The sequence below is a fragment of the Dermacentor albipictus genome, chromosome 2 (genome assembly GCF_038994185.2).
Source record: "Dermacentor albipictus isolate Rhodes 1998 colony chromosome 2, USDA_Dalb.pri_finalv2, whole genome shotgun sequence".
Taxonomy (NCBI): Eukaryota; Metazoa; Arthropoda; class Arachnida; order Ixodida; family Ixodidae; genus Dermacentor; species Dermacentor albipictus.
In genome coordinates, this window is record NC_091822.1 from 135,369,304 (window position 1) to 135,393,641 (window position 24,338).

At 44.0% G+C, this 24,338-nt stretch overlaps 1 protein-coding gene across 9 annotated transcripts; it reads right to left on the minus strand.

Annotated features, from left to right (window-relative positions):
* Positions 1-2,809: 2,809 nt before the first annotated feature.
* On the minus strand, positions 2,810-24,013 carry LOC135918172 (uncharacterized). 9 transcript variants are annotated; one of them, XM_065451858.1, is made up of 9 exons: positions 23,624-24,009; positions 19,193-19,339; positions 17,529-17,676; positions 9,214-9,306; positions 8,046-8,095; positions 7,869-7,904; positions 6,799-6,882; positions 4,350-4,412; positions 2,810-3,029 (listed from the first exon to the last, which is right to left on the minus strand). In XM_065451858.1, the coding sequence occupies exons 4-9, from the start codon at positions 9,236-9,238 to the stop codon at positions 2,970-2,972; spliced, it is 318 nt and encodes a 105-aa protein (XP_065307930.1). In that variant the 5' UTR covers positions 9,239-9,306; positions 17,529-17,676; positions 19,193-19,339; positions 23,624-24,009; the 3' UTR covers positions 2,810-2,969. The 9 variants fall into 9 exon arrangements, 7 of the variants coding, with proteins under 7 accessions (XP_065307930.1, XP_065307907.1, XP_065307948.1 ...); XR_010569595.1 differs by lacking the exon at positions 9,214-9,306 and having other exon boundaries at positions 23,624-24,010; XM_065451835.1 differs by lacking the exon at positions 17,529-17,676 and having other exon boundaries at positions 23,624-24,013.
* Between the last annotated feature and the right edge of the window lie 325 nt (positions 24,014-24,338).

The window sequence follows — 24,338 nt, forward strand, 5'->3', positions numbered from 1 at the left end:
GTGAAGCGCACGAAAGCTCGAAGTGCACTTTTGTCCCGCTCAGGTACGCACCATTCTTAATAGGAAAGATTTGAAGAGAAGACCGTATTCACCCGTGAATACACACATACAAACCATTTTATACTTTTATTTTCCATGCGAAACCTTTTCGACCTACTGACGACTCTATTCGAGCAAAAAAGGAGCTGCCTGCCTTTTTTTTTTTTCGTGCGATTTATATAGCGTGCGCAACCATTTCGCAATCCGCGTTCGGGGAAATGGGTTGAGCAAACACGTTTGTAGCTGTTCAGACTCCAGAGCGAATTCGTTTTCGGTATAGAGCGCGCCATTCAACGTTCGCCTCGACTTTCACTGGGTTCTGTGGCTAATAGGAGCAGCTCACGCGGATGTGTACACGCGAATCCATTCTTCCTCTGTTGCGCTCTCCTGCCTTGAGCTTCTCCTTCCGGATCCGTCAGAAACACGGCGCTTACCATAAAGGAAATCGGCGATGGACGGCAACCCTATATAGCTAGCGTTTACACGAACCCAATTAGCGGCGATAAATTGGAGTGGCATCCTCTCGCGAGTGACGTCACATCCAGGACGCTGCTCACTCTGGCTGGCACGACAGCCGCGAGCGTTCGCTGGCTTCGTGCGTGCTATAGAAGAAGAGAGAGAGGGGAAGGGAAGAAGGAAAGGCAGGGAGGTTAACCAGACTGAGTCCAGTTTGCTACCCTACACGTGGGGAGAGGAATGGGGTATGAAAGAGAGAGGGAGAGAAAACATGAGTGTATACCACACTTTCACATGCACTATAAATTAGGTGCAGGATGTCTATGGTCGGGCAATCAAATCGTAGGAACTAAGTACGCCTGAGCTATGCTTCCTGAAGGATGTTTCGGCTGCTTTCTGCTGTCGAGCCCGAAGTGCAGTTAGATTTTTTTTTTAGCAAAACCGCACGACGCATGAAAAACTGAGGCTTAGATATAGGAAGCAACGTACTGCTTTTCCAATTCATATAGGCGCGCCGTGCAGGTAGCTAAACTATTGTTGAAAAAGAATGCACGCAAATTCAGCCTGTATAAAAAAATTGCACGATATTCTGCTCAAAGCGTGCAGATTTTGTTTATAACTTAATTATGGCAGACACGTACTGCATTTTGTACAGAACAGCAACATCGTCATTTCTTTCGAACAGCGTAAATGCGCACATAAATAACAGATTATGCGTGCTGCAAACCGTCCACCTACAAGTGCGATAACTGGGTGTGTTAACATGCACAACTAGTCGTGACTAGAGCAAGTTATAACGGGTTAAAATCAAAGTAATTTTTTTAGAACTTATACGTGACAAGCATTTGTTACAAGCTTGTATCACCGCAGCAAATATTCCTCTGGTCTTTTAATCAGATGTTCAATCCTACTTTTTTATGATTTGTTTATCCACCTGAACTGCCGCTCCAGTGTTTAAAACCACGCAAGAAAAGTTTGGGACGCGATGGATCGGGCTCCGTCGGCCGACAGTGGAAACGCTGATTTTAAGAAATGGATTGTTATAAGCTGTCTTTTGTTTACACATGAAAACAAGCGAAAATGTATTTTTTTCTACAAAGTGCCGTCAGATGTATACAAGCATGTAAAACTACACCGAACAAGCAAAAACGCTACAGAACGCATGCGCGACCTACAGCGCCCCTGTATGGGCCACGTTCAGGGCTTATAAAGTCGAATCGAATCGGCTTGTGGGGTCGAAAACCGGCCGCTAAATTCGACGCTATAACAATGGCAACAAGCCAACATGAGTTCGACTGTGTCGTCAAGATTTTCACGAGTCCCACAAGGGTGAGCTTGCCATACCCATCCAGCCTATAAAGAGATACGGCACTGTAAAGTTGCATCCCTGTGGGAAAGGTGCGTTGGCGCTGGCAGTATTAGTGACGGCTTAAGTCTGTGTAGGCGACAGTTCGGAATGCTAGGGGTGCTAAAGCAGCCTGCGTCTTGGTTTGAGCAAGCAAACGAAGACCGCTCGCCGAGTTCATTCCAACTCGCTAACACTGTGAATATACTAGGACGCGAACAAACATTTCACATTTATTTATTTATTTATTTATTTATTTATTTATTTATTTATTTGGGACACTTTCCTGGCGCCAAGGCCTTACAGTAAGTAGTGCTAAGTACAAAAAACACAGTACATAATTATACAATAGGTTTAGAAAAACGGCCTAAAATACAGTGGTCTTGACATTGTCAACTTCAGAAATGGCAGTGATGGAGGGAGGAAGGTCGTTTTAGTCGGCACCACCCTTGGGAATAAAAGAATGATGACACATTTTCATTCTGAAACATGGAACGCCAACTTTAAACATGTGGTCGGAGCTGGACGATATGTATGAAGGGCGAGCAATAAAATGGTGAGAACGGCTCCTTAATACTAGAAAAGTATACGGTTCCATTCCATTTGCTTATGGCATTATTCCGTTCATATTCAATTCGGTATCAAAATATTACTATTCGCAGACCCCTACTATCCTGCATGCAGCAAGCTAGAATGTTGATCCTCACTCAGGTGCTCTTACATGTAATGCGTTGCCGCAAGGAGAGTTCTGTTCTAAAATCCCCAAACGAGAAAGCTTCCATTTGGATTAAAGAATGGCTCTCGAGAGCTGGATAACCGTGGACGATAGCCATGAGAGCCACATTAAATCAAGTGCATTATTTTTTTTTTTCTGTGAGAGCGCCTCTAAAAATTTAGAATCTATTTCCTTAGTCAACTTTCCGTCAACTTGCGTCAGCTTTGTGGAAAAAAAAACACAGTTAACGTATAAACTGTGAGATCACACATTTTATTCACTTCACAAGCATCGCGATAGCACAGTGCTCAGACGAATATCACACAGCGATGAACATCCTTATCAAAGGACCAGGCACCGTTGTACAGGACGATGACGCTATTCCAACACCAGGCAGAAAAAAAAAGCATATTCTCATTCTCTCTGATTGCGACCCCCTGGATAAGGACGTTGGTAGCTGTTGGCCATGCATTTCTGAAAAGTGACAGGTGTTTAGATTTATCATTCTCAATTTTCTGGCACTTCTGCATGCAGACTGTACAGTAATGTTTACTTAGCCTCAAGACATCTTTGTAAAGTCATGAAGAAAAAAAATTGCACCGGTGATTAAAACAGGCCAGCGTCGATAGACGCATAGACATATAACATACATATAGGGGGTCCCAGCTAACGTTCGTCAAGCTCTTAAAAGAAAAAGATAATAAAAAGGAGGCGGCAAGATACGATTCTCAGATCTATGGTGTTCGGTTGTCAGACCTCTTACGACCGAACGCCATATAGGCCTTATAACAGTTCCATGCACGATGCTTTTTCAATCTTCTTTTTAAAGCAAAAGTCTTAAATCTCTATGTTTCAAGGTCGCGTTGTGAGGTACAGAAATTATCACGTCACCCAAGGAAGGCCAGAAACGAGCCAAATCATGTCTTGCCGTGTATAAGATATGAGAAATGATTAGCAAGGTAATTAATGATTGATTAGTGTTTGGGTTCAGGTTGGTTAATGCATATTAGGAGGGATAAAGGTGTATTAAGTAGAATTGTGGTGGACTATGGCAGATTAAAAAGGATTAAGGTGGATTAAGGTTGAATAATGTAGACGAAGGATGATTAAGGTGGATTAGGGCGGACTAAGGAGAATCAAAGTGGAATAAGGTGGACTAAAGCAGGTTATGGTGCATTAAAAAGGATTAAGGAAGAATTAGGTGAATTATACCGTAGGCTTTACAAGGCTTTCGCCTTCGCTTCTATTAGGTGACAGTTAAGGACACCTGGGAATTTTCATTTGAGCAGCTTGGCTAACGTAAGCTGGGAAATACGGTATACAAGGCAACCGATATGCATATGTATACGCGTTAAATTTGTGCGCGTGTCTTCGGGCTATTTACTAGCGAGAATGTAGTACCAGCTTGCTCAAACGGTAGCTTTTCCCCAATCTTATCAAAGTTGGTCTGCGGGCACGGTCTTTAATAAGACGGATAGTAATATAATTGAGAACAGTGACATCAGCCTATTTATTTGCGTTATGTGCACACGCTGGAAGAGAATTGTGCTCTAAAAAAAGCATAAAGCGGCGTCTTTTTTTTTTGCAGAAATTAACTCTCATGGGCAACATTTTGACGCTGGTTACACTACATTTACTGCAGTGGCCCAGACACGTCCCCTATTGCATCACAAGTAGACCCGCAAAATATGACGAGAACCAACTGAGCACGGCGAAAAAACTAAACGACTCGAATTCGCGTTTTACCTGTTTAACTGTGCCTCGCCTTAAATTTCTTGAAATGGTTATACTCACAACAAAGTTCTCCAATTTTTCCTTGATGATCCGGGCCGCTCGCTCATTTGGTGCGATGCTCATCTGAAAGTATTGTTAAACACTTCATTCATTCATATATGCTGCAGCCCACCTGAGCTATAGTAAAAGTGGGAAAATGGAGACAAAATGTGAGTACATATGACGCGAACATAACGAAAATGCTTCGTAACGTGCAAAGGGTTTACATAAATATCGAATACAAAATGTAGAACAGTAAATCAAAGATATTTTATGATAATTAAGTAGTATCTAATTCGGGAAATACGGTAGTACGATGACAAACTAAGCGCAGGAGTGCGCGTTATAATCATATCATGAGGTGTATCTGATGGATTGCTTGAAATGAAAGAAAGGTAATGAGCGAGTGTTACCAACAACTAAGTTCCAATGTTCAACTGTGTGCGGGGAAAAGCTGTGGTACGTACTAAAGATATTTTATGCTAACAGCATATTAACCTCGAGTTATGCAATGTCTAGTAACCGTAATGCTGCTGCTGCTGTCAGAAAAGCGTCACAGGAAATTTAAAAGATCAATTTCAGCGACTCATTGTGTTGTATTCTTAAAAGTAATAGTTAATTTTAGCGAGCGAAGAGCTGAAGTCGGCAAGGAATCACGGACGTATTATCAACAAATGAACCTGATAGTAATTTTTTTTTGGACTGCTACTACAGTATTGATGTCGAATTGTTTACGGTGGTTCCAAAGCGGCGAAGCATATTAAAATAAAGGACGGACCAACGTTTTATACTGTTTGTGCATTAGCAACTTTGCTTTTTCAGGGACGGAGGTCGCTGTTCGACGTACGTCACCCAGCTTTTACAGTGCTTTCGTGCAGATGCACTACGTGTGCTTGGACCATTCCATGGTGGTCGCTAAAATCCTGTCGAGCTATTTCTAATGGCAGACTCTCTTGAGCGATGCACCCATACATGAATAACAATGAACAAAATTTTTGCAACAAAAATACTATATTTCGGGACTAGTAGATATAAAAAGTATGTGCGAGTATTTGAAATCTCGAATACAAATTAAATATTATTTCTTATTTGAAATGCATACGATTCAAGGATTTTGTAAGTATTAGAATTTTCTCGAATTTCGTTTACGCCCCAATATACGCGATGACAGATGCTATTTGAGAGCCTACGGAGAGAACAGGCACTGCAAGACGACTAGAAATTAACATTTGCGGTTAATCTAAGCGTGGACTGCTTAGACGATCCAGGAACTGCTATCGCGAAAGGCTACGCTTCAGGAAACACTGCAGCTGTGTAGAAGCTCCGGTTTCCGAAGTTTAACATGGAGCAGCAAATAAGTGTGCTCCACATCCGCAAGTTCTATTTGTTGCGCATGCGCCTTCCTGGTTTTGACTACGATGTACTTTTAGTGTCCCGCTATCCGTAGAATCAGGTGATCAAGCCCGTAAGGAAAGGGAAGGGCTGATTTCCTGTGTGCTATAGACATACAAACAGTTTTCTTTGCGTTCAACACCGTTTTCCAGTCTGTGCGCCAGTGAACCGCCTTGATCTGGGAATTATTGTTTTACTTGATAGTCACGGTTTTCGATTATATCGTTGCGCCAGTAAGGTACAGTGCGCCGTCACCTGCGAATAGTCGGACGTTTACATCAGTCTGATTGGCTATATCATTAATGCAGATAGATAAAGCAGTGAGGCCAGAACGGAACCATGAGTGTGCGTGTGTGTACGTGTTGCGTGTTTGTTGTCTTCGTGCATGTGGGTATTTGTGTGTATGCGCTTGTGTACGTATGTACGTGTGCGAACGTGCGTCGTTTGCGTCTGTAGACAAATAAACCCCCTGAAATCACGAATTATGATCCGACTGTCAATAAACGTGTGAAATTTACATAATTTTATGTCACGCTTCTGCAGACTCCATCGAAAGCACGTAAAGGTGCAGTTTTGTGCTGTTTAAAGGGAGTTAACGTAATTGCAGAGTAATTAAATATCAATTAATTATATAGCCAGTCGTGCTACAATTGTTCATCAAAGAAAAGTGGACCAGCAACTAGAATTACATCCACAAGTTATTTATTGGCTGCAAGCACTACTAGAAAGGTGGGGGGGGGGGGGGGGGGGGAGTGTTTCGGCAGTAGCTACCGAAACGCCCCACATCAAACGTCCCTTCAAACACGCTAGTGTCTTCACCAAAGGGATACATTTCACTCGGAAGTAAAATGAACGTACTTTAGGTAAGCTCAATGTTTATTTACACCATGTTTATTTCAAATGTTTATTTTACAAAATTAGTCGAGCTCACTGTAGTAGCTTGATAGCTGTGTCAACGTTTATTTATTCCTTGCCACCTCTGCATATAAATGGCAAACGTAAGTCGCGTGCACAAATGTAAAAACCATGATTGAAGGGATAATACGTTCTTTTAAACTGAACAAAGCGATGAGCTTACAATGGCGCTGTATATCCTCTCCTTAAACATTTCTCTCTCCGTTTGGGACACGTTGCTCGGGTACGTTGACCTCACTCTGGTGATCTGTAAGAAAAGCGATTAAAGGAACGCATGTTCCACTGAGAACTGGGGTTAAAGCGCGAAAAAGACGAGGACACAAGGAAACAAATACCACAGACAAGCGCTGCAGTTCTAAGTATGAACCAACTAGCCCTCATCAAGATCCTACTAATGTTCCACTGCTTCGTATTGCAATACGTTTCAATACTCCAGAGTACAATGTGGAGTTTGGAATTGGAACAGCATGACTCGCTTTTACTTTAAACATCTAAACACTCGAAGCGATCACTAGAACATATGCTCCTACTAAAGGTTCGCGGTGAACTAGACTATTTTTTTTCATTGACGTTTTTTTATTAAATCATGATTGTGTTAAACCATAAATCTCAAATACCTGACTCATGCTTGTAAAGAGAGGGACGCCTCACCGCAAGGCGTGGTTTAAATTCTTTATTTATCCATGAAAACACAATAAAAGTAATGAAGACAAGAAACGCTTGGATTTGTAATGATAGACTGAGACCATTTTTCTTTTTTTTTACCGCTTTGTTCGTAAGGTGACAAGTCGGGAGTTCCGCAGGTAGGAAGCTGGCACAAATACCTTGATTGCCTATTTCATTAGCACACAATGTTAGGCAAATTAATAGATATATAACTGAAATACGTAAGGCTGAGAGCTCGAAATAGACAAGGACAGAGCTAAGAGGGGTCACTACAGGCGTTCACTACTGAATGGTTGATTGAAAAGACGTGTTTGTAAATATATACACATACCAAGATAAGCAGATATGCGGCACAGTAAACAACATTAAAAATGAATTAAAAAAAGATCGGTCCGTAAGCGTCTATTAAAAGAGTCCGCAACATCAACATTCATAATAGATAGAAGTTTTAATTTGTTATTTCTTACAAAATGACACGTAATGCGAGTCTACCTACACTTTCACGGTGCTTTATGCTACATCAGTGTTTTTATTTTCCAAGAAAACATAAAAGTTGCTCCTACTCACCTCGCCGTTTCGGAGTTTGTCGTCAAGGGCTCTCAGCTACAGAATGACATGACAGTGTCAAAAGAAATAAAAGTCACGGTGCATCGTTAATAACAGCAGGACAATGTATGAAGACATGCATGCGTGCATGCATTCTTTATTATTGCTATTGAATAAACAAAAAAAATTATTTTTTACCACTTGCAGTTCCTGCTGCGTGAAGCGCTGCTGGTCGTAGCATCTCTGTTCTGCAAAAAGTCGAACAGATCATTACAGGACGCGTTACTTGACTGTATTTCACAAGTTCACCAACCCTAGCGTCCTCGAGACGTTACATTTTCTCTGCTGCCCACCCGCACATGCATCGTCGTGATCAGCGTCTTGTTCAGTGTGCGCACGCCACATGCAATTCACGTCATTAAAGAGCATTAAGTTTTACACCTGTACCAGCTACAGCAGTTTTTAATATACAGACATATGTACTGTTTGAGAAATCAGTTAGGCCTCAAACACATGGGATTCCAAGCTCTTATGCCTAAAACGGAGGGGGTTTCAAGCTGTGCTGTTCGATTGCTATAATAAACAGCCCCGTCACTCTTAAGTTATTACCGAATCAATTTTACCGACTCCAAACGATCGAGGTGTTCAAACCATTCCTACATTTTTACTAGATCATTTTTATACAAATATTTCAATTATTCATTTCGCACCCGCGCATCGGAGCGCATCATGTATGTGTGCAACAAGCAGAGACTGGCATGGTAATGCTGCATAAGTTCGCCCAGCCATCTCAATAAAATCAGTGAGGCGGCGCTTGAGGCTATCTTCAGTAGTGGCCACGTGACCACGCTCTGAGTGGGAACAGGTTCACTACAACTACCTTATGGCAATTTTCATTTCGCATAAGCTACTTCGAAAACCTATCAGAAAACCTTCCGCTCTAAGTATCAGATGCTAATAAGCGAAGCGCTACAAAGAAAGTTCAACTGTGACTTTGAACGTTCGGTAAGTGCAAAACGTTTAGTGAAGGACGCCATTGTAGAGGTTTCAGGATTTATTTATTAACGTGCACCAAAATGTAAGTGCTCAAATGTTACTTTTCTTTTATATATACTGTCTTTCAGGTCGCCTCCATTGAAATGGGGCCGCCGCGGACGTGATTTGAACCCCCGATCTCGATCGTACTCAACAGAAGAACACCAAGGCCACTAATCCACCGGGACGGGTCAGCAACAAGGATTCGCCGGCAGAAATTACGCAAGAAATTTCTACAGAAGCAAATTTTCAGCATGACACACTTCTAGTTCTCTTGATCGCGACAGTACAATGTCGCGGATGCCTAGTGTGCTGAATGCTGCCAGCGTACCGTTGTGCAATCGACGTTGGCACATCTGGCTCAAGCCGGTCCTACTGCCATCTTCGCTCAGAGCACTCACTAACGTCCGTAGGTGAAAGAAGCCTGCAGAACATGAAGCATTCAGTGGCGTATAGAATGGCATCGCGTTGTCCCCTGGACACATGCTATAAACAGCTACAGCTTTTTTTTACAGCGAACGTGCGTTAATGTCACACACTCCGCGTGCCAAAGATGTCCAACCGTGCCGTGTCCGCAGCATCGTTTCCTGCTGGCAATAAGGAGTTATCTTCATCACGTCTTAATGGTGGCGTATAAACGAGAAAAAAAAATGGCAGTATCGCCCGAATATCACTCAAATCGATGGCAAAGTTTAGCGTGCGGACGAACTCCTCGGACGGTGTTCTAACCATACGCGAGTCCGACATGGCGCGACAAAGCACGCAAGACAAACTGCTCTTGGGCACCTAGTCACTATCTATATGCAGTAACTGTAATGGGTCAGAAAGAACAGCGTCCTGGCAGATACACCGGAAGTCTCAAAAAATTGGCTTGATGCGCGAAAAGCGCGCTGCAGTGGTGGTGGAGGTAGCGGAGGCTTCGCACCTCGATCGGGTGCACGAGATGAGGCCGACGGTTAACCGTCGGCATTGTAGCAAGCGCGAAGTGAAATGTTATTAGACAAAGTTAGCTTGGCGTTTAATGTCCGTTCCATTCAGACCAGTGCATACACACAGCAACTCGGCAGAAACGCTAGTTTACATATATATAGAATCCGTACGCACCACGCTCGTACCAGCAGCGGTAGGCAGAACACCGTTATGGCTTCGCCACCGAGCCGTTTGAGCGGAACATTGAAGATGCGTCCACTGCGCTTTGTCGTTTTGGCAGTCAAACTAGAGCACCCTAGTCAAACGGCACTCCGCGTCTCTGGAAACCATGTCTACTGTCGACGCGTGCGCCGTCGGTAGAGGGGCAACACCACAATGGCGACGGCTCAAACGTGCCTCGAGCGTCCGTATATAATTGCTATCACAATGATAATTCTGAAAGAAAACATTGCACATCAGTGTTTTGCGCATTCCAGCGCCACCATGCCCGGTAATGCAGGGTATGCGCTGTGTATGCATACTTGCAGAGAACGCACACTGTTGCCTTCGCCTCGAGACAAGCGATGCTTCAATTTTGTTTTTCTCTTCTCCTCTCTTTCGACGTCCCATCGTGGGAGGCCTATGCCCAGCCGACTGAACTGCTGGTGCTCATTAAAGTTTACTCTCTCTCTCTTCTCCTCTCAATGGCCTCTCCCACAGTCCAGAAGTTGACCTCTACCGGAAACTCTTTCTTGCCTTCACCGAGATAAGGAGAGCGCCGCCCTCGAGTCAGACTCATTGGAGGTGCTGTGTGTTATATCGTGCATATTACTCAGTACGACAGCAATGGAGACATTACTCATTCTCTGCCTTTATTCCATCCTCCTTTCCCTCCCCCTTGGGCGGCTCCAAGTGCGCGCCTTCTCATGGCGCTGCGGTAGGCAGCGACGCCTTATATAACACTGTGTTTCAGTATATAGCTCCTGTGTGATTCCTGTGGCAGAGCAGTTGCTTGGGAAACATGCACTGCCTGCATGTATAGAAGCTTGCCTGGTTAGAAAAAGTTTGCTGATATTGATTTATTAATATATCATTTATTCAGTCATTTAGTTATTTGTTATACGTAATCCTATAATATAGATTTCTAATAACCCCTCCCTCCCCCTCCCTCTTCATACCGCGTGTTTTATTTTAACTTTAACATAATTTTTATAACCGCTTTTGGTTTTAGAGGAAATCTACTAATTGAGCTAGATTACTCGAAGGGCCCGACATCGCTTACACTGGAAATTCATGTGCATATTTGAATAATTAGCAAAGCTAGTTTATTTACCACACATATTTCAGTGCACGAATTGAAGCCAGTGGTTTCAGAAGGCACATCCACTCTTCTCCCTTTTTTTGTCTCCTTTTTTTTCTGCTTGGGGCAATTTTTTTAATTGGCCTAGTGTGGTCCATCGCAATTCGAGCATTTTATTTTTACTGCGGATACAGATACGTCATGACTGCCTGCACAGCGGAGGCACTTGCCTAGCTTCAGGCACTTGCGACGTTGCAGTGGTCGTTGCGACGTTGCACCGTATGCCTCATGTATAGCCCATCTTGACGTGATCAGGTAGCGTGTCTCCCTCGAAAAATATCGTGACGCTTGTCGAGCGGCCGGAGCGACGAAAATCAATGGCCTTCATTGCTGAGGACAAAAGCGTTTGGAACTCTTCGTCGCTGATGTCATTCACGACATCGGAAATGACGCCTGCCCTAGTGCGACCGCCGTGAAAAACGAAGGACCGGATTTCTATGTCTCTTGGTATAAGTACGGCCTTCCGCTTATTTTAGGGCGGCCTGCGTCGCTACTTCCGCTACGACTACGTATTTCTTCATGTTGAAACGCACTTCGTCAATTCCTTTTGGAGTCAGATTATCAAGGCGGGTGCACAGAATTGAACTTGTATACGCGAATTTAACTTCTTCGAGACGTCGAGAGGAACAAAAGCAATCCTGTAAGTTTGAGAAGGCAGGATTAGGCCCTGCTCACTCGCGTCTTTATTTGTCCTGCGGCATCTCCTCGTCAGTCGCTTGTCCTCTAAGACGGTGCAGTCGTTGTCGGAGTTCATGGCCTCGCTGTTGTAGAAACAGGAGCCGGAAATCTCCATGTCGATGTGGCGAGACTTACACTCTAGCACTCATGGCCAAAGTGCAAAGACGTGTGCTCGACAAAAGTGATGGCGTGCCGTCCGTCATCGCCTCGGTCGGCTTCTCGTCCAGGAAGCACAACTAAGCATCCACTATAACAAAACTATCGAAACAAAGGCAAGGAGATACGTCGTTGTTGCCTCGAAACCTTTGCTTAGTTCACTTCGTCTTCGTCTGCCTCTCATACCTCCTGCAACAGCCTCAGGATCCCAAATGAGTGCACCAGTCTTGAGGCCTTTAGCATCGACCGGCATTAGTTACGCGCAATTTTATTACGCACGCGAACGTTAATAGGTAGACATTCATGAAGTAAAATTTACTCGTAATTCTCGTATAGTTTCTTTACGCAATGGCAACAGATTCCTGCCAGTAAAATACCATCCTTATTATCAGATTGTCTCCAGCCAGTCCCCTCTCATCAAATGATTCGAAATAGCCATCATTGAAAAATGACGAACACAGCAACTGCTTTCCGGATCCACCCAATGCCAACATTACACGCACACATGCAGCAGCGCATATGCATAAAACGACACCATGAAAAGCCAGCAGGAGAAAGCGAAAGAAAATCCCAAGGAAAAAGAAGGCATTAAAGAATGGTCGTCAAGGGATCCTCCGCCACCAGGTTTACTATGGTGCTGCGCGCCAACAACGTACGCGTATCATCGTCTGAAAGACACCGCGATCAGTCGCCGTGTTCTTGTGCCTTTCGTTACTCCAGCATAAGCTAGCAGAACTTGAAGTGCGCATATCAAAAATAGAGTTGCTAGCACGAGACAAGATGATAAGGTTGAAACGGACGGCCACGTGTTGTGTATCACTGGAAGAAAATGAATTATCGAACGAATAAATTTATTCAAATCGAACGGCAATCGGCGTGAGGAGACACGCCACACAGTCCATCCCGCGCCTCCGAGTTGCAAACCTATACAATGAGCTTTTGCGCGCGACAGGACATCAATCGACAAATGACTTTATGGGAAACAAGTTTGGACAGAATTATGTTTTGAAATAATTATTAGCTAGCTCGAACACGCACCAATTACGGCCTAAGCTTCGTTGCAGGTTTTGGCATAACGTTTGGTGAAGACGCGGGCAGCGAACATTTCCTACCTTGAATAAACGGCGTGAGGCCACCCTAAAATGGTGCGAGACCGACAAAACCACGAGACCGGAAGTAAACGCCTAAAGAGCGCTACCGTGAAGTCGTACAAATACGTCCATGCAGATTTTGGTTCTGGTAGGTTTACTTTCCTGTCTTTTTAAATTACATGACTTCTACGACTTGCGGGAAAACATGTCAAAGGGTAGTGTGCGTACGATGAACCTGCTAGTCACGGGCACGTGCACATGCGTGTTCATTTCACACTTTATCAGGCTAATCGATCGCTGTCTCTTATTGGACTAATTTGCTCCCTTTTCAAACTTCAATTTCTTCTTAGTGAGGTATCTCCTGTGCAGCTTTTCTACGTTCACGTGACGCATTCTCTATCGGTCAATTTCGACGATATTAATTTAAGTGTGCGCTTACTGGGCAAAAAAAAGGCTGCGGAAATGGATGCGACTGAAGGAATTCCACACCTTCAGATGGTGTTAATTCCCGACTGTAATGACATCATGACTGACAGAACACCCCTCGCCGCTGTGACGCGCCTCCTGGACCTTCGCAGTCACGCGATAGCGAAAGTATCCGAGAAAAAAAAAAGTATCCATCCATAAAAAGCCCCATTATTGGAAGCCTGCATGCCCTGTCAGTAGCCAAGTATATAAGTACCTTCTTCGGTGAGATCGAACCTTCTAGCGGCATCCGAAGCAGAACTTGAGCGCTGGGGGTCGTAAGAGTTTCGCTGCCCTTCCGTCAGCGCCGCCACGGCAAGCACAGCGAGAATCAAGTGCCAAACGCGAATCATGCTGCAGACAGAATGCCGACCACATCGGCTTCGACGCGCCGCCGCGATGTCAGGGCTATTTAAGCCCTCGGTATGGGGCCGAGTGGATCCTCATTCACCGACACCGCGAGCAAGGCTCGTCCACACTGTTTGGCCACCTGTAGCCTTTAGTCTGCATGCTCGCGTCCGACAATGCTCAAACACTCGCAGCTGTCCTCGATATCCCCTTTTGTGGGAGACGGCTAAAGTCGCGGGCTGTCCCACCCCCAAGGACGCAACGACAAATTCGCGCCATATAGAGTCATGCACACTAAAGCCCCCGGCGTGTGTCGGCCAGGTGCCCGTGCGGACGTCGTTTGTTTGATCTGTGCACGGCCATGATGTCAGAGCGCCGGTGAGTTGTGTTTCCGCTGCAAGAAAGCAGCGAGTTCCGCTAATTGCCATTCAGAGAACTGAAAATAGTACAGAAGGAAAAAAAGAAGGAAGGTCGCATCTCCAGCGGTGCGTCTGCTGTACGGTTTTCATTTCTTCCATATATTGTTTATTATTTACTTATGTATATCTCAAACCGTCTAAAGGCATTTTTGCGCGCGGCTAAAAGCCCCACGATACCTGAGAGTTAAAAAAATTCGACGACGATTACGATGCTCCCTAAGGCAAAATTTGAGCGCAGCTCTATACGTATTTTCATTTCGCGATATATTGGCCGGCGCGGGCAATGTCTCGTGCAACACGTTGCAAACAGAGCGAAGCATTGAAAAACAGGTCACACGCAATCACAACCATAGCGGCGAGCAGAGTCGGCGATCGTCGAAAATGTGATCTGGGGGTCAAGCGCGTCGGCTTCTATACGACTCGTGGAAGGTTCCAGTGTAATCGCTGGTGCCCACGTGGCTTCCAGAAAGTACTACACAATTCGCGTCGCGCATACAGATTACAAATACAATGGCGCCATCTCGTAGTGTCGTGCGGCACTCTGCTTTCCTCCCCGCTCTTTCACCAAACTCTCCTCCTCCGCTTTCAGCCTTATGCCTTTCACTGTATCCTCCTCCTCCGCTTTCATCTTCGCGCTCTCTTCTTTCATCTCCCTGCTGCAGTCACAGTTCGCTTTCGTCTTCGCTGTGTTGGTTGTCTCGGTTACGAGGGACAATGCCGACGGTCGCCGCAGGAACGGACGCCTAAGAGCTGCGCTCCGAAAATTATTCGGATGCGATGCACTGTCCGAATCGATGCAAGCGAAAGTTTCTGTCCTGTGTGCTTTGATTGACGATAATTGGCGGTAACGTCTACGAAGTTTGAAGTTCATCAGGGTTTAGTGCAATGCTAGAGTGGCGAGTTGACGTTAAACTTTACTTGCGTGTACCACTTGTGTTCGTTTACGTAGTACACAGAACACACAGCGGGACGTGCTTGCTTGAGGCGTTGTTGTGCGCCATTGTTCATAGCCTGCGAGAAGGTTAACTAACACTGTCACTGCCTCCCACTGCCTGCGCGAAGCAAGGCGATGCAACCCTTTTCTACCGTTGTGAGAGAGCGCAGCGATATAAAGTGCCCCGAGTGTTATGCGATGCGTCGGTTTCAGAAAAACTTTTATTGCAACCGGCATAAGCCCCAGGAGAGTGCCTGGGCAAAGCAAGGTGATGCAACCCTTTTCTACCATTGCAGTGAGAGCACGCAGCGATATAAAGTGCCCCGAGTGTTATGCGACGTATCTCAGTTTCAGAAAAGCTTTCATTGAGACCGGCGTAAGCCCCAGGAGAGTGCCTGTGCAAAGCAAGGCGATGCAACCCTTTTCTACCATTGCAGCGAGAGCGCGCAGCGATATGAAGCGCCCCAAATGTTATTCGATGCATCTCAGTTTCAGAAAAGTCTTTATTGTGACCGGCGTAAGCCCCAGGAGATTGCCTGTGCAAAGCAAGGCGATGCAACTCTTTTCTACCATTGCAGTGAGAGTGCGCAGCGATATAAAGCGCCCCAAGTGTTATGCGACATGTCTCAGTTTCAGAAAAGCTTTTATTAAGACCAGCGTAAGCCCCAGGAGAGTGCCTGTGCAAAGCAAGGCAATGCAACCCTTTTCTACCATTGCAGTGAGAGCGCGCAGCGATATGAAGCGCCATGAGTGTTATGCGATGCATCTCAGTTTCAGAAAAGTCTTTATTGTGACTGGCGTAAGCCCCAGGAGAATGCCTGTGCAAAGCAAGACGATGCAACCCTTTTCTACCATTGCAGCGAGAGCGCACAGCGATATAAAGTGCCCCGAGTGTTATGCGACATCTCTCTGTTTTAGAAAAGCTTTTATTGCGACCGGCGTAAGTCCCAGGAGACTGTCTGTGCAAAGCAAGGCGATGCAACCCTTTTCTACCGTAGCAGCGAGCGTGCAGCGATATAAAGCGCCCCGAGTCTTATGTGATGCATCTCAGTTTCAGAAAAGCGTTTATTGAGACCGGCGTAAGCCCCAAGAGAGTGCCTGTGCAAAGCAAGGCGATGCAACCCTTTTTTACCGTTGCAGCAAGAGCGCGCAGTGATATAAAGCGCCCCGAATGTTATGCGACGCGTCTCAGTTTCCGAAAAGTGCATTGCGAGCAGCGTAAGCCCCAGGAGAGTGCCTGTGCAAAGCAAGGCGATGCAACCCTTTTCTACTGTTGTAGCAAAAGTGCGCAGCAATATATAGTGCCCCGAGTTTTATGCAATGCGTCTCGGTTTCTGATCCAGTGAAAGCCTCGTCCTGCACAGACCAGCCACAGCGTGCGAAGTAAAAGAGAGCGCTGTGTACCGTCGGAGAACAGGGCCCGCAACAAGCAAGCGATTCAAAAGCGTGCGGGTTATGCAGCAACTTTCCGGTACTATCGGGAGCTGGGAGCGTGCGCGCGTGTGATCTGGTAACTCTAGCGCTTCGGAAATGGCGTCGTTGCATTTGCTATATTTGACGGTGTTATCCCCATCAAATTTGACAGGCAGTCTGGCAGCATTGACCTGCAAAGCTGCCAACAGACTTCTACCACACCAGTTAGAACTCTGCCATAATATCAGAGTTAGTTGTATGAACTTCATGCATAATACGCTTTGTTACAAAACCTTAAAGCAATGGGTCTGGAGGATGGTGTTGGTATGTTTTTTCGTACCACCCTCATTCTATACCTCCCTACCCCCACCCAAAAACACACACATACCGCTTGTTTTTCTATATGTACATAGAATTTCTTCCCATGACGGATTGACCAGTTCTAGTTGTCAACTTGTCAATAACTGTCATAGGAATTACTGTAATAAACACAATTCCACGACCAGATTGTTTACATTTACTTTATTGTAACACTGAGAACTACATACAACCTTATTTTGTATATGTGAGAGAAGTATAGGCCTTTTACACGTGTGGACATCAAAAGCTTAATCCAATGTGTAATACACAAAGCAGCTGCTACAACATGAACTGCATTGGGGGCCACACAACACATAAGTAACTAAAGGTGCAAAATATAGATGGAAGCTTCAAAATACGCTCTGTAACACTGCAAAGTGTAACATGTATGTGTACACTAAACGTTCAAAAAAGCAATGCATCAATGTTCCACTTGCCTTCAAGTTTATAATTAAGTTCAAGTTTACTGAAGTTTATTATGAACATATGTACAAGAGGAATCTCCTGACATACCCGCAGTCAAGGTGGCTGTTCGAGGTGTGTTCGAGGTGTAAGAAAATGAAAGAAATTGGGTGAATGTCGACACCAGGGCCACTACTTCTTGCCTCTGACCTGCACTTGCCTCCGTGGCATCATTGTTGGTGGAGTCTGCACAGGTGAGCTGGCGTGGCGAGGTGTAGGAGTCATCCAAGGGAAAGAGTATCATTTACATGAAGAAGTGCACCTCGTTTTCTTGCACAAAATTTCTAAGCATTAAACTGTGGTAAACAAAAATACATTCTATATTCAATTCGATATATCGCTTTCTTTTCTTTGATTCAATGTTCAATTTAACATCTATTCAGTATGTTACATCCCTAATTAAAACTGATGTAAATTTTAAAGCATTTTCATGAATGCTTACATTGGCAAAATATGCAATTAAATTTTAAATCTAACTGGAAACCTGTCACAGTCATCTGTGGCTTTCGTGAGGACATATACGCTCCGAGGCCTGACAGAAGGACAAGATCAGGATGTAATGAGGATCTGTCTTGAACATTGCTATATGCTCCAACAGTGGCACACGCAACCATCTATACAACTGGTTGTACATATTGAGAATATGTACTAGTTGTACTAGTTGCATGTACTAGTTGCAAACAGGAGTTCGTCAAGTACAATACATCTTACTAGTAATAAGTTGAAAGTGAGATTTTGCACTGCTGCTAATCCTGTTGTTAAAGATGGTATAAACCATAAACTAAGTGTAGTAGCCGATATCATTCTGACAGCTAAAGTAGCGAAAAATAAAAGCAAGGAGAACATTCTAGTAGCTCTAACTTGTAAGCATTAAATTTGTCCACAATACATGTCTGGGTGCTTCAATACATGTCTGTGTTGCTTTCGACTCTGATGAAGCAACAGATACATTAAGATGGTGTACTGATTAGAATGTTTGAGCAGGTACGGATGCATGATAGCTAGTAGATGAGGATATTTTGCTAGGGTATTGGTAAGCATATAGTAACAGCAGTGGCAGATCCAACCATTCATTTTAGGGTGGGCAGTTGCTTGAAGTAATGTGGGGGAGAGGTCATCTCTTTTCTGTTTTATGGAGTCATTGTTATCACAAGACTCCCAGCATAATATAAATGTTGTTAATGTTTAATAATGGCTAGCAAGTGGCCCAAACAATACCATCACAATGATCTAACAGTATCATCAACAACACTGTGGTAAAAGATCTGGCACTTCTCAAGAAAAATGTGAAAAACTTATTAGTAAAGACAATTCCTTAACTAACCTTCATTGTATTTGGATAATGCAGTTAAAGTATAACAAATGCTGTTGAATGAGCTAATTAGTTGCTAGAATCCTGAAACATGTTGCCTGAGCAATTGGATGGAACACAAGAAGCAAAAACAAACACAACAAATGCTAGACCATAACCGACATTTACTTAAGACAGGGCAACTGGAGGCAGATGCCATAACAAACAGCACTTATTCTGCGCATTCATGCCCCTGTTGCTTCAATATATTTACTTCCTTGTTTTCTATCGTTAGGTACAAACAACAGCGGTGCTCATGGAGCTATTTCCTCTTCTGACATTGAAGTATTTCAAAGACCAACCCATTAATTTGGCTTAAATTTATGAAGGACACATGTTCTAAGAAAGTAGGATATGCAGGTACCTTCAGCAGTGATTCGCCAGGTGTCCTGGGCCTGCTGTCTGTTCCATGTCCATGCAATATTCTTTCTGCCAACCACTTCAGTACCTCCACGTTTCATACACAAAGCATCTGCTACATGACAATGGCATTGTATTGACCACCTTATTTCTGCAAACAATAAAATACATGAAATGCTTCTTTACATAGGCAGGTGTTTCAACTGTCTCACTGATCACCATGTACATGCTTGCCAATTTGCCCGGAACTGAAGTTACAACCTTGATACCACACTTCGCTGGTATTTTCTTTAATGGACGATACATATCATGCACCCATAGCCCGACCAACAGTCACGAGTTAGGGCAAATGTGCAATAACTTGTGCATTTTTTTCTTCACAATGCTTTCCGCAACTTTCGCAAGTTTTCTGAAAGCAGCCTCCTTTCTCAAGGTGCTTTACTATTGGAAATCTGGCACTCTTGCAAGCACAAGGTGGCCAAGACATCTAGGTATATATGACTGTTGAACATATCAGTCCAGCCCTTTATAGGTTGTATGTGTTGTACACAACTTTAAATAATAGATTGCATTTTGAATAGATGTTCTACTTGCGTCTCAAAGAAACTATGATAGCCACAGGATGAGTGGCACGCGTGCATGAGTAAGCGGGCTTTGTGTTTCGATATCTAACAGCAGCTGCTTGGTGACAGGTAAACATTAGTTGTAGTCCAGTGTTCGTGGGGTCCATCATTACTCCTTATGTGCCCCGCAATTGTGCTGGTAACGTTTCACAATCATGGCGCAAAGAAGACAACGAAATCAAAATGACATGGGAAAAGCAGGCTGCCAAAGCTTTCATACTTGCATGCAACATTCTTGAATCATTTATTCTAATGTGTTGCTCCTGGCCCCTTAAAGAGGGTCCGAAAACTTCTTTAAACTTCAGTTCTTTAACAAGTACACTGGCATTTTTACCTTCCACCTTTATTGAGTATTTTAAATAAGTAAACAATTGAACAAGCCATCCCATGCGTAACTTTGTGACACAGCTATCAAGCTACTACAGTGAGTTCAACTGATTTTGTAAAAGAAACATTTGAAAAAAGGAAACAACTAAAGTAAGCTTTTTCACACAGTGAAAATTGCATCAAAGTTTAAACAACATAATGTGTAAATGTCGAACTTGAATTTCACTCACACCTTAATGTGCTTAAAAAGGTCCTTGGCTCTTCATTTTGCACACTGGTGAACACAGCATATCGTATCTGCATAATTACAAAGACGGTGCCGAATAAAACAACACACGAAAAAGGGGGACACAAGACGGCACGTAGGCGCTTTGACAGCGCCTACGTGCTGTCTCATGTCCCCCTTCTTCGTGTGTTGCTTTATTCGGCGCCGTCTTTGTAATCGTGCTTAACCAACTAGCCCACCAACACATGCTCAGTTACTTCATCTCTAGTTCAGTGGGCCCTTTTCCTTGTTTCACTCGCGACCCTTCGTTCGTCGCTGCTCTAGCGCCTACGTGCTGTCTCGTGTCCCCCTTTTTTGTGTGTTGTTTTATTCGGCACCGTCTTTGTAATCATGCTTTTACCAACTAGCCCACCAATACATGCTGAGTATCTGCATAATTCCAGTAAAACAACTTGCAATATTCCAGTGGTATTATAACTGACTGGCTTTACAAGAGCACCTTAGAAGTTCTGAACTGGTTAAAGTACAATGTTCATGTTTCGTTCCAGTGAATGTTAGTTTTGCATCGAAAATGCATGGAGTAAAATGGTGTAACCATCGAAATATGAAACCGGGTATGCTAGGAAGGCTCAGCAAAGCAAAGCACTGGAAACATGGCCTGGCCATGGCAACATAGCACTGCAGTCCAGTGTTGAAAGCTGTGCAGACAGATTCTGCATCTGTTCGAGAGCATGCAGTTTCCAGAGAAACTTTGTGATCATGTGAAACCCTACTCACACGTCAAGCAGTAGACCAAGCTTTGACGAGACAGCCCACTAGATGCACTACAAATGTAATGTTCAGGGAATGCCAATGTAAAGCAGACACAGCATGTGACAAATAATTTCGCCTTGCTACACGGATTTATCCTAGACCAACGTGACAGGAAGTCTAGATGGAAAGCATGCAAACCTTAGTAACCGATCAGCAAATACAGCAATACTGCAGAAAAGGAGTCACCTCTCCATCAATTTGGCAAACCAGTTCTATGGAAATTCCCAAAGGTGGAGGAAGATTCATTCAAGTAAATGTTGTCATCCACATGACAGTAGCAGGAAGCTACAAAGGACACCGATTTGGGTTTTTAAAAGACAGCTTTGCTGTTGACGAAAAAGTCTGGTGCACCAGAAAGGTGTTGGTCTCAGGTTGATTCTCAAACAGGACCAATTATTTAACTGCAAAGCTTTATGTCAAAAATCTGTATGAGTTCCTTTTGCAATTTCATGGTACTGTCAGTGAACATAATCTTTTTCTTTTGAGAAGTCTTCCTACACCTTGCCAATTTCTACCAGACAGATTTGCCATATTGAGTACTTCTATGTTTTGATTTGGTTAATTTTACCTTGTTCGTCAATCTTCCAGCTCAGCTTAAATAGCAGAGTAACTAGCCTGGAAAGCCATTAGATTGGGGTTTAATCCTCAGGCATGGGTGAATTTTATCTCAAATGCGAAGCTTTGTGTGAGGTACCTCTACAAGCCTCTTTGATGTGGATGTGATACCTTACAAAGGTATTACACACCAATGTACTCAACGGCATCAATACTGAAACTGCTAAGATAAAGGAGAAGCAGCAATGAATGGTTTCAACACAAGGCAGAGTATAAACATGAGAAAAAGTAGAGATGAAGAAAATGCGAGGCATGCAGGGGGATCAGAGGCAGGTTGTGTCAAGGTGGATGTCAGACGAATGTGAGAGGGTAGACAGTCAACGAACACACGGAGAAGACAACCCTGCAGTTTCAGACAATAGAGTAGCTTAAATCCTTCCAAGGAGAGTCTACGGACAAATGTGAAGGGCTAAATCTACCTGTTAGTTGGAGAAACGAGGGGCCAATCGGGTGAAGGGACTTGAGCAGGCCGTTGCTGACGGTCACACACCTGGTTTGGTTTACTTCTCCTGGAAGTCTTAGCAGATACCCTATAACTAAGTGCTAGTTGTCGGCAATGGCCCTGGACTTGAAGACAGCGTAGGCCAAAGGATTCATCTGCTTCTTATACTGCCATGTCATCTGCCACAGATTATTTGACATCCGAACTTCCCCGGTGAATTTTATCCTTTCTAGCCGCTGCAATTAACTGGCTTAAGAAACTGCTGGCTGCCATAGCTAGGGCTATGAAAACCATATAACTCTTAAACTCTAACTGCGTCACATTTCTTTTGTTTGTTTTGTGCTCGGCTCTCTGTGTGTATGCATCAGTCGCGTTTGTAAGCTTTCTTTTGTTGTTGTTGAGAGTGGTATTGTGCAATATATTGTGTCGGTGTGCAAACGGCTTCATCATTCATTTGCACCAAGCTCGCCATTGCATGCATGTTATTATTTCATGAACCTTGTAGCTTTGTGCTACTATGGAGGCTTTTCCTTTTATCTGCAACAGTTGCATCACTGCTAGAAGTCTGACTTGAGGGATGTGTTTTGACTGGATGTAGTTTCACTCTGATCTTGAATGACTACAGCACTGGCTGCCTTTGAACTAGACCTTACAATCAGTATCTTTGCAGTATTGTGAACTATTATGCAAGCGACCGATACATGATGTGGCTTTGTAAAGCTGGCCACAACATTCACAAGCATACATCAACACACTGAAACAAAGGCCTTTAAGCGTTAACATATGCAGTGTAGCACAAATCTGAGTACCAAGGCTGAACTGCAAAGCAAAAAGAAGGCCGACGCGGCTACTAGTGAAGCTGGATGACCGTAAATATTGCACCACACTCAAGTTCCTTAATCGGAGCTCGCTGAAACCTTTTAAGTCACTTGGCCAGAACAAAAGACAAAACAGAAAGAAATGTCACATTACAGCGGTTCACGCGTGTATAAGCTAGGGTGCGAACAGCGATATAAAATGCACCCAGCCGCTCCACATTTCACCTAGAAATTTTGTATCGGCAGCACGATTATGCTACGAATGAGGGAATACGAAGTGTGCAAGTGTCCCTAGGTATAAGGGCAATTGCACAACAGTAAGTCTGGAGGCCACTCAGGAAAAATGATTAAGACGCGAGTACAAGAGTAGAGTTACGCAAGCTTTATGACAAACATTGCAACTTAAGGAACTAATCACGTTCAACAGACGGCAGGCTGAAAACAAAAGTACTGGGACGCTTTTTTTTTTTTTTTCCACAAGCGAATGCTACTTCCGCAGCATTTTGCGCTTGATAGACTGACATATGCCGTCGGGACGAGTTTACAATGAACGATTCTCTGATAACAGCACCTTGAAAGTCTAGGTAGACAAGCCGGTAGGTTGCTTCTGAAATCGGAGAGAAGACATCACCCGTCTATCCGTGCATCACACGACTCGCCGCAGCTGAACGTTGTAGCAAAGCCTTAGTAAGGCGCTAGCAGTCGGAACAGCCAAACTGTACGATACAAACTAACTACGATTAATTACACATACCAACTGCACTAACGCAGTCGACTACGGGCAGTGAGTTGGTTTTGACGCTTTAGCCCGAGATAGGGTATCGCGGCTTTCGGAGGCCATGCTCTTGGATTGTACGCACGCAGGTAACCTCGCATATAACCTCCACAACAGACTCACTAATAAAAAGAAACGCTGGAGAAAGAAATGCTAGTTATAAAAAGGAAAATGAAAAGCAATAGCATGTAAAAAGATATAGTTCATAAGTTGTTAAATAAAGAGTGATGTCCAAAGCAGCTCATGCGTTAAAATCTACGTTACAACCGCTGGTGTCGTGGCTACAAATTTTGCCTCTGACCCGAATGTAGTGTTTTAGCACACAATAAAAGCAAAATAATAAAACTGTACGTAAATTTTATCTACATGTTAACTAAAAGATCTACTTATAAAAACACATAGATGTCAATTTTGTGTTGGACGACGAAAGTAATAAAACCATTCAATTGGGATTGCTTTAAGATTCAAAGGCTCCACTAGACCTTGGTGGCTGCCTTTAATGGATAGGGTC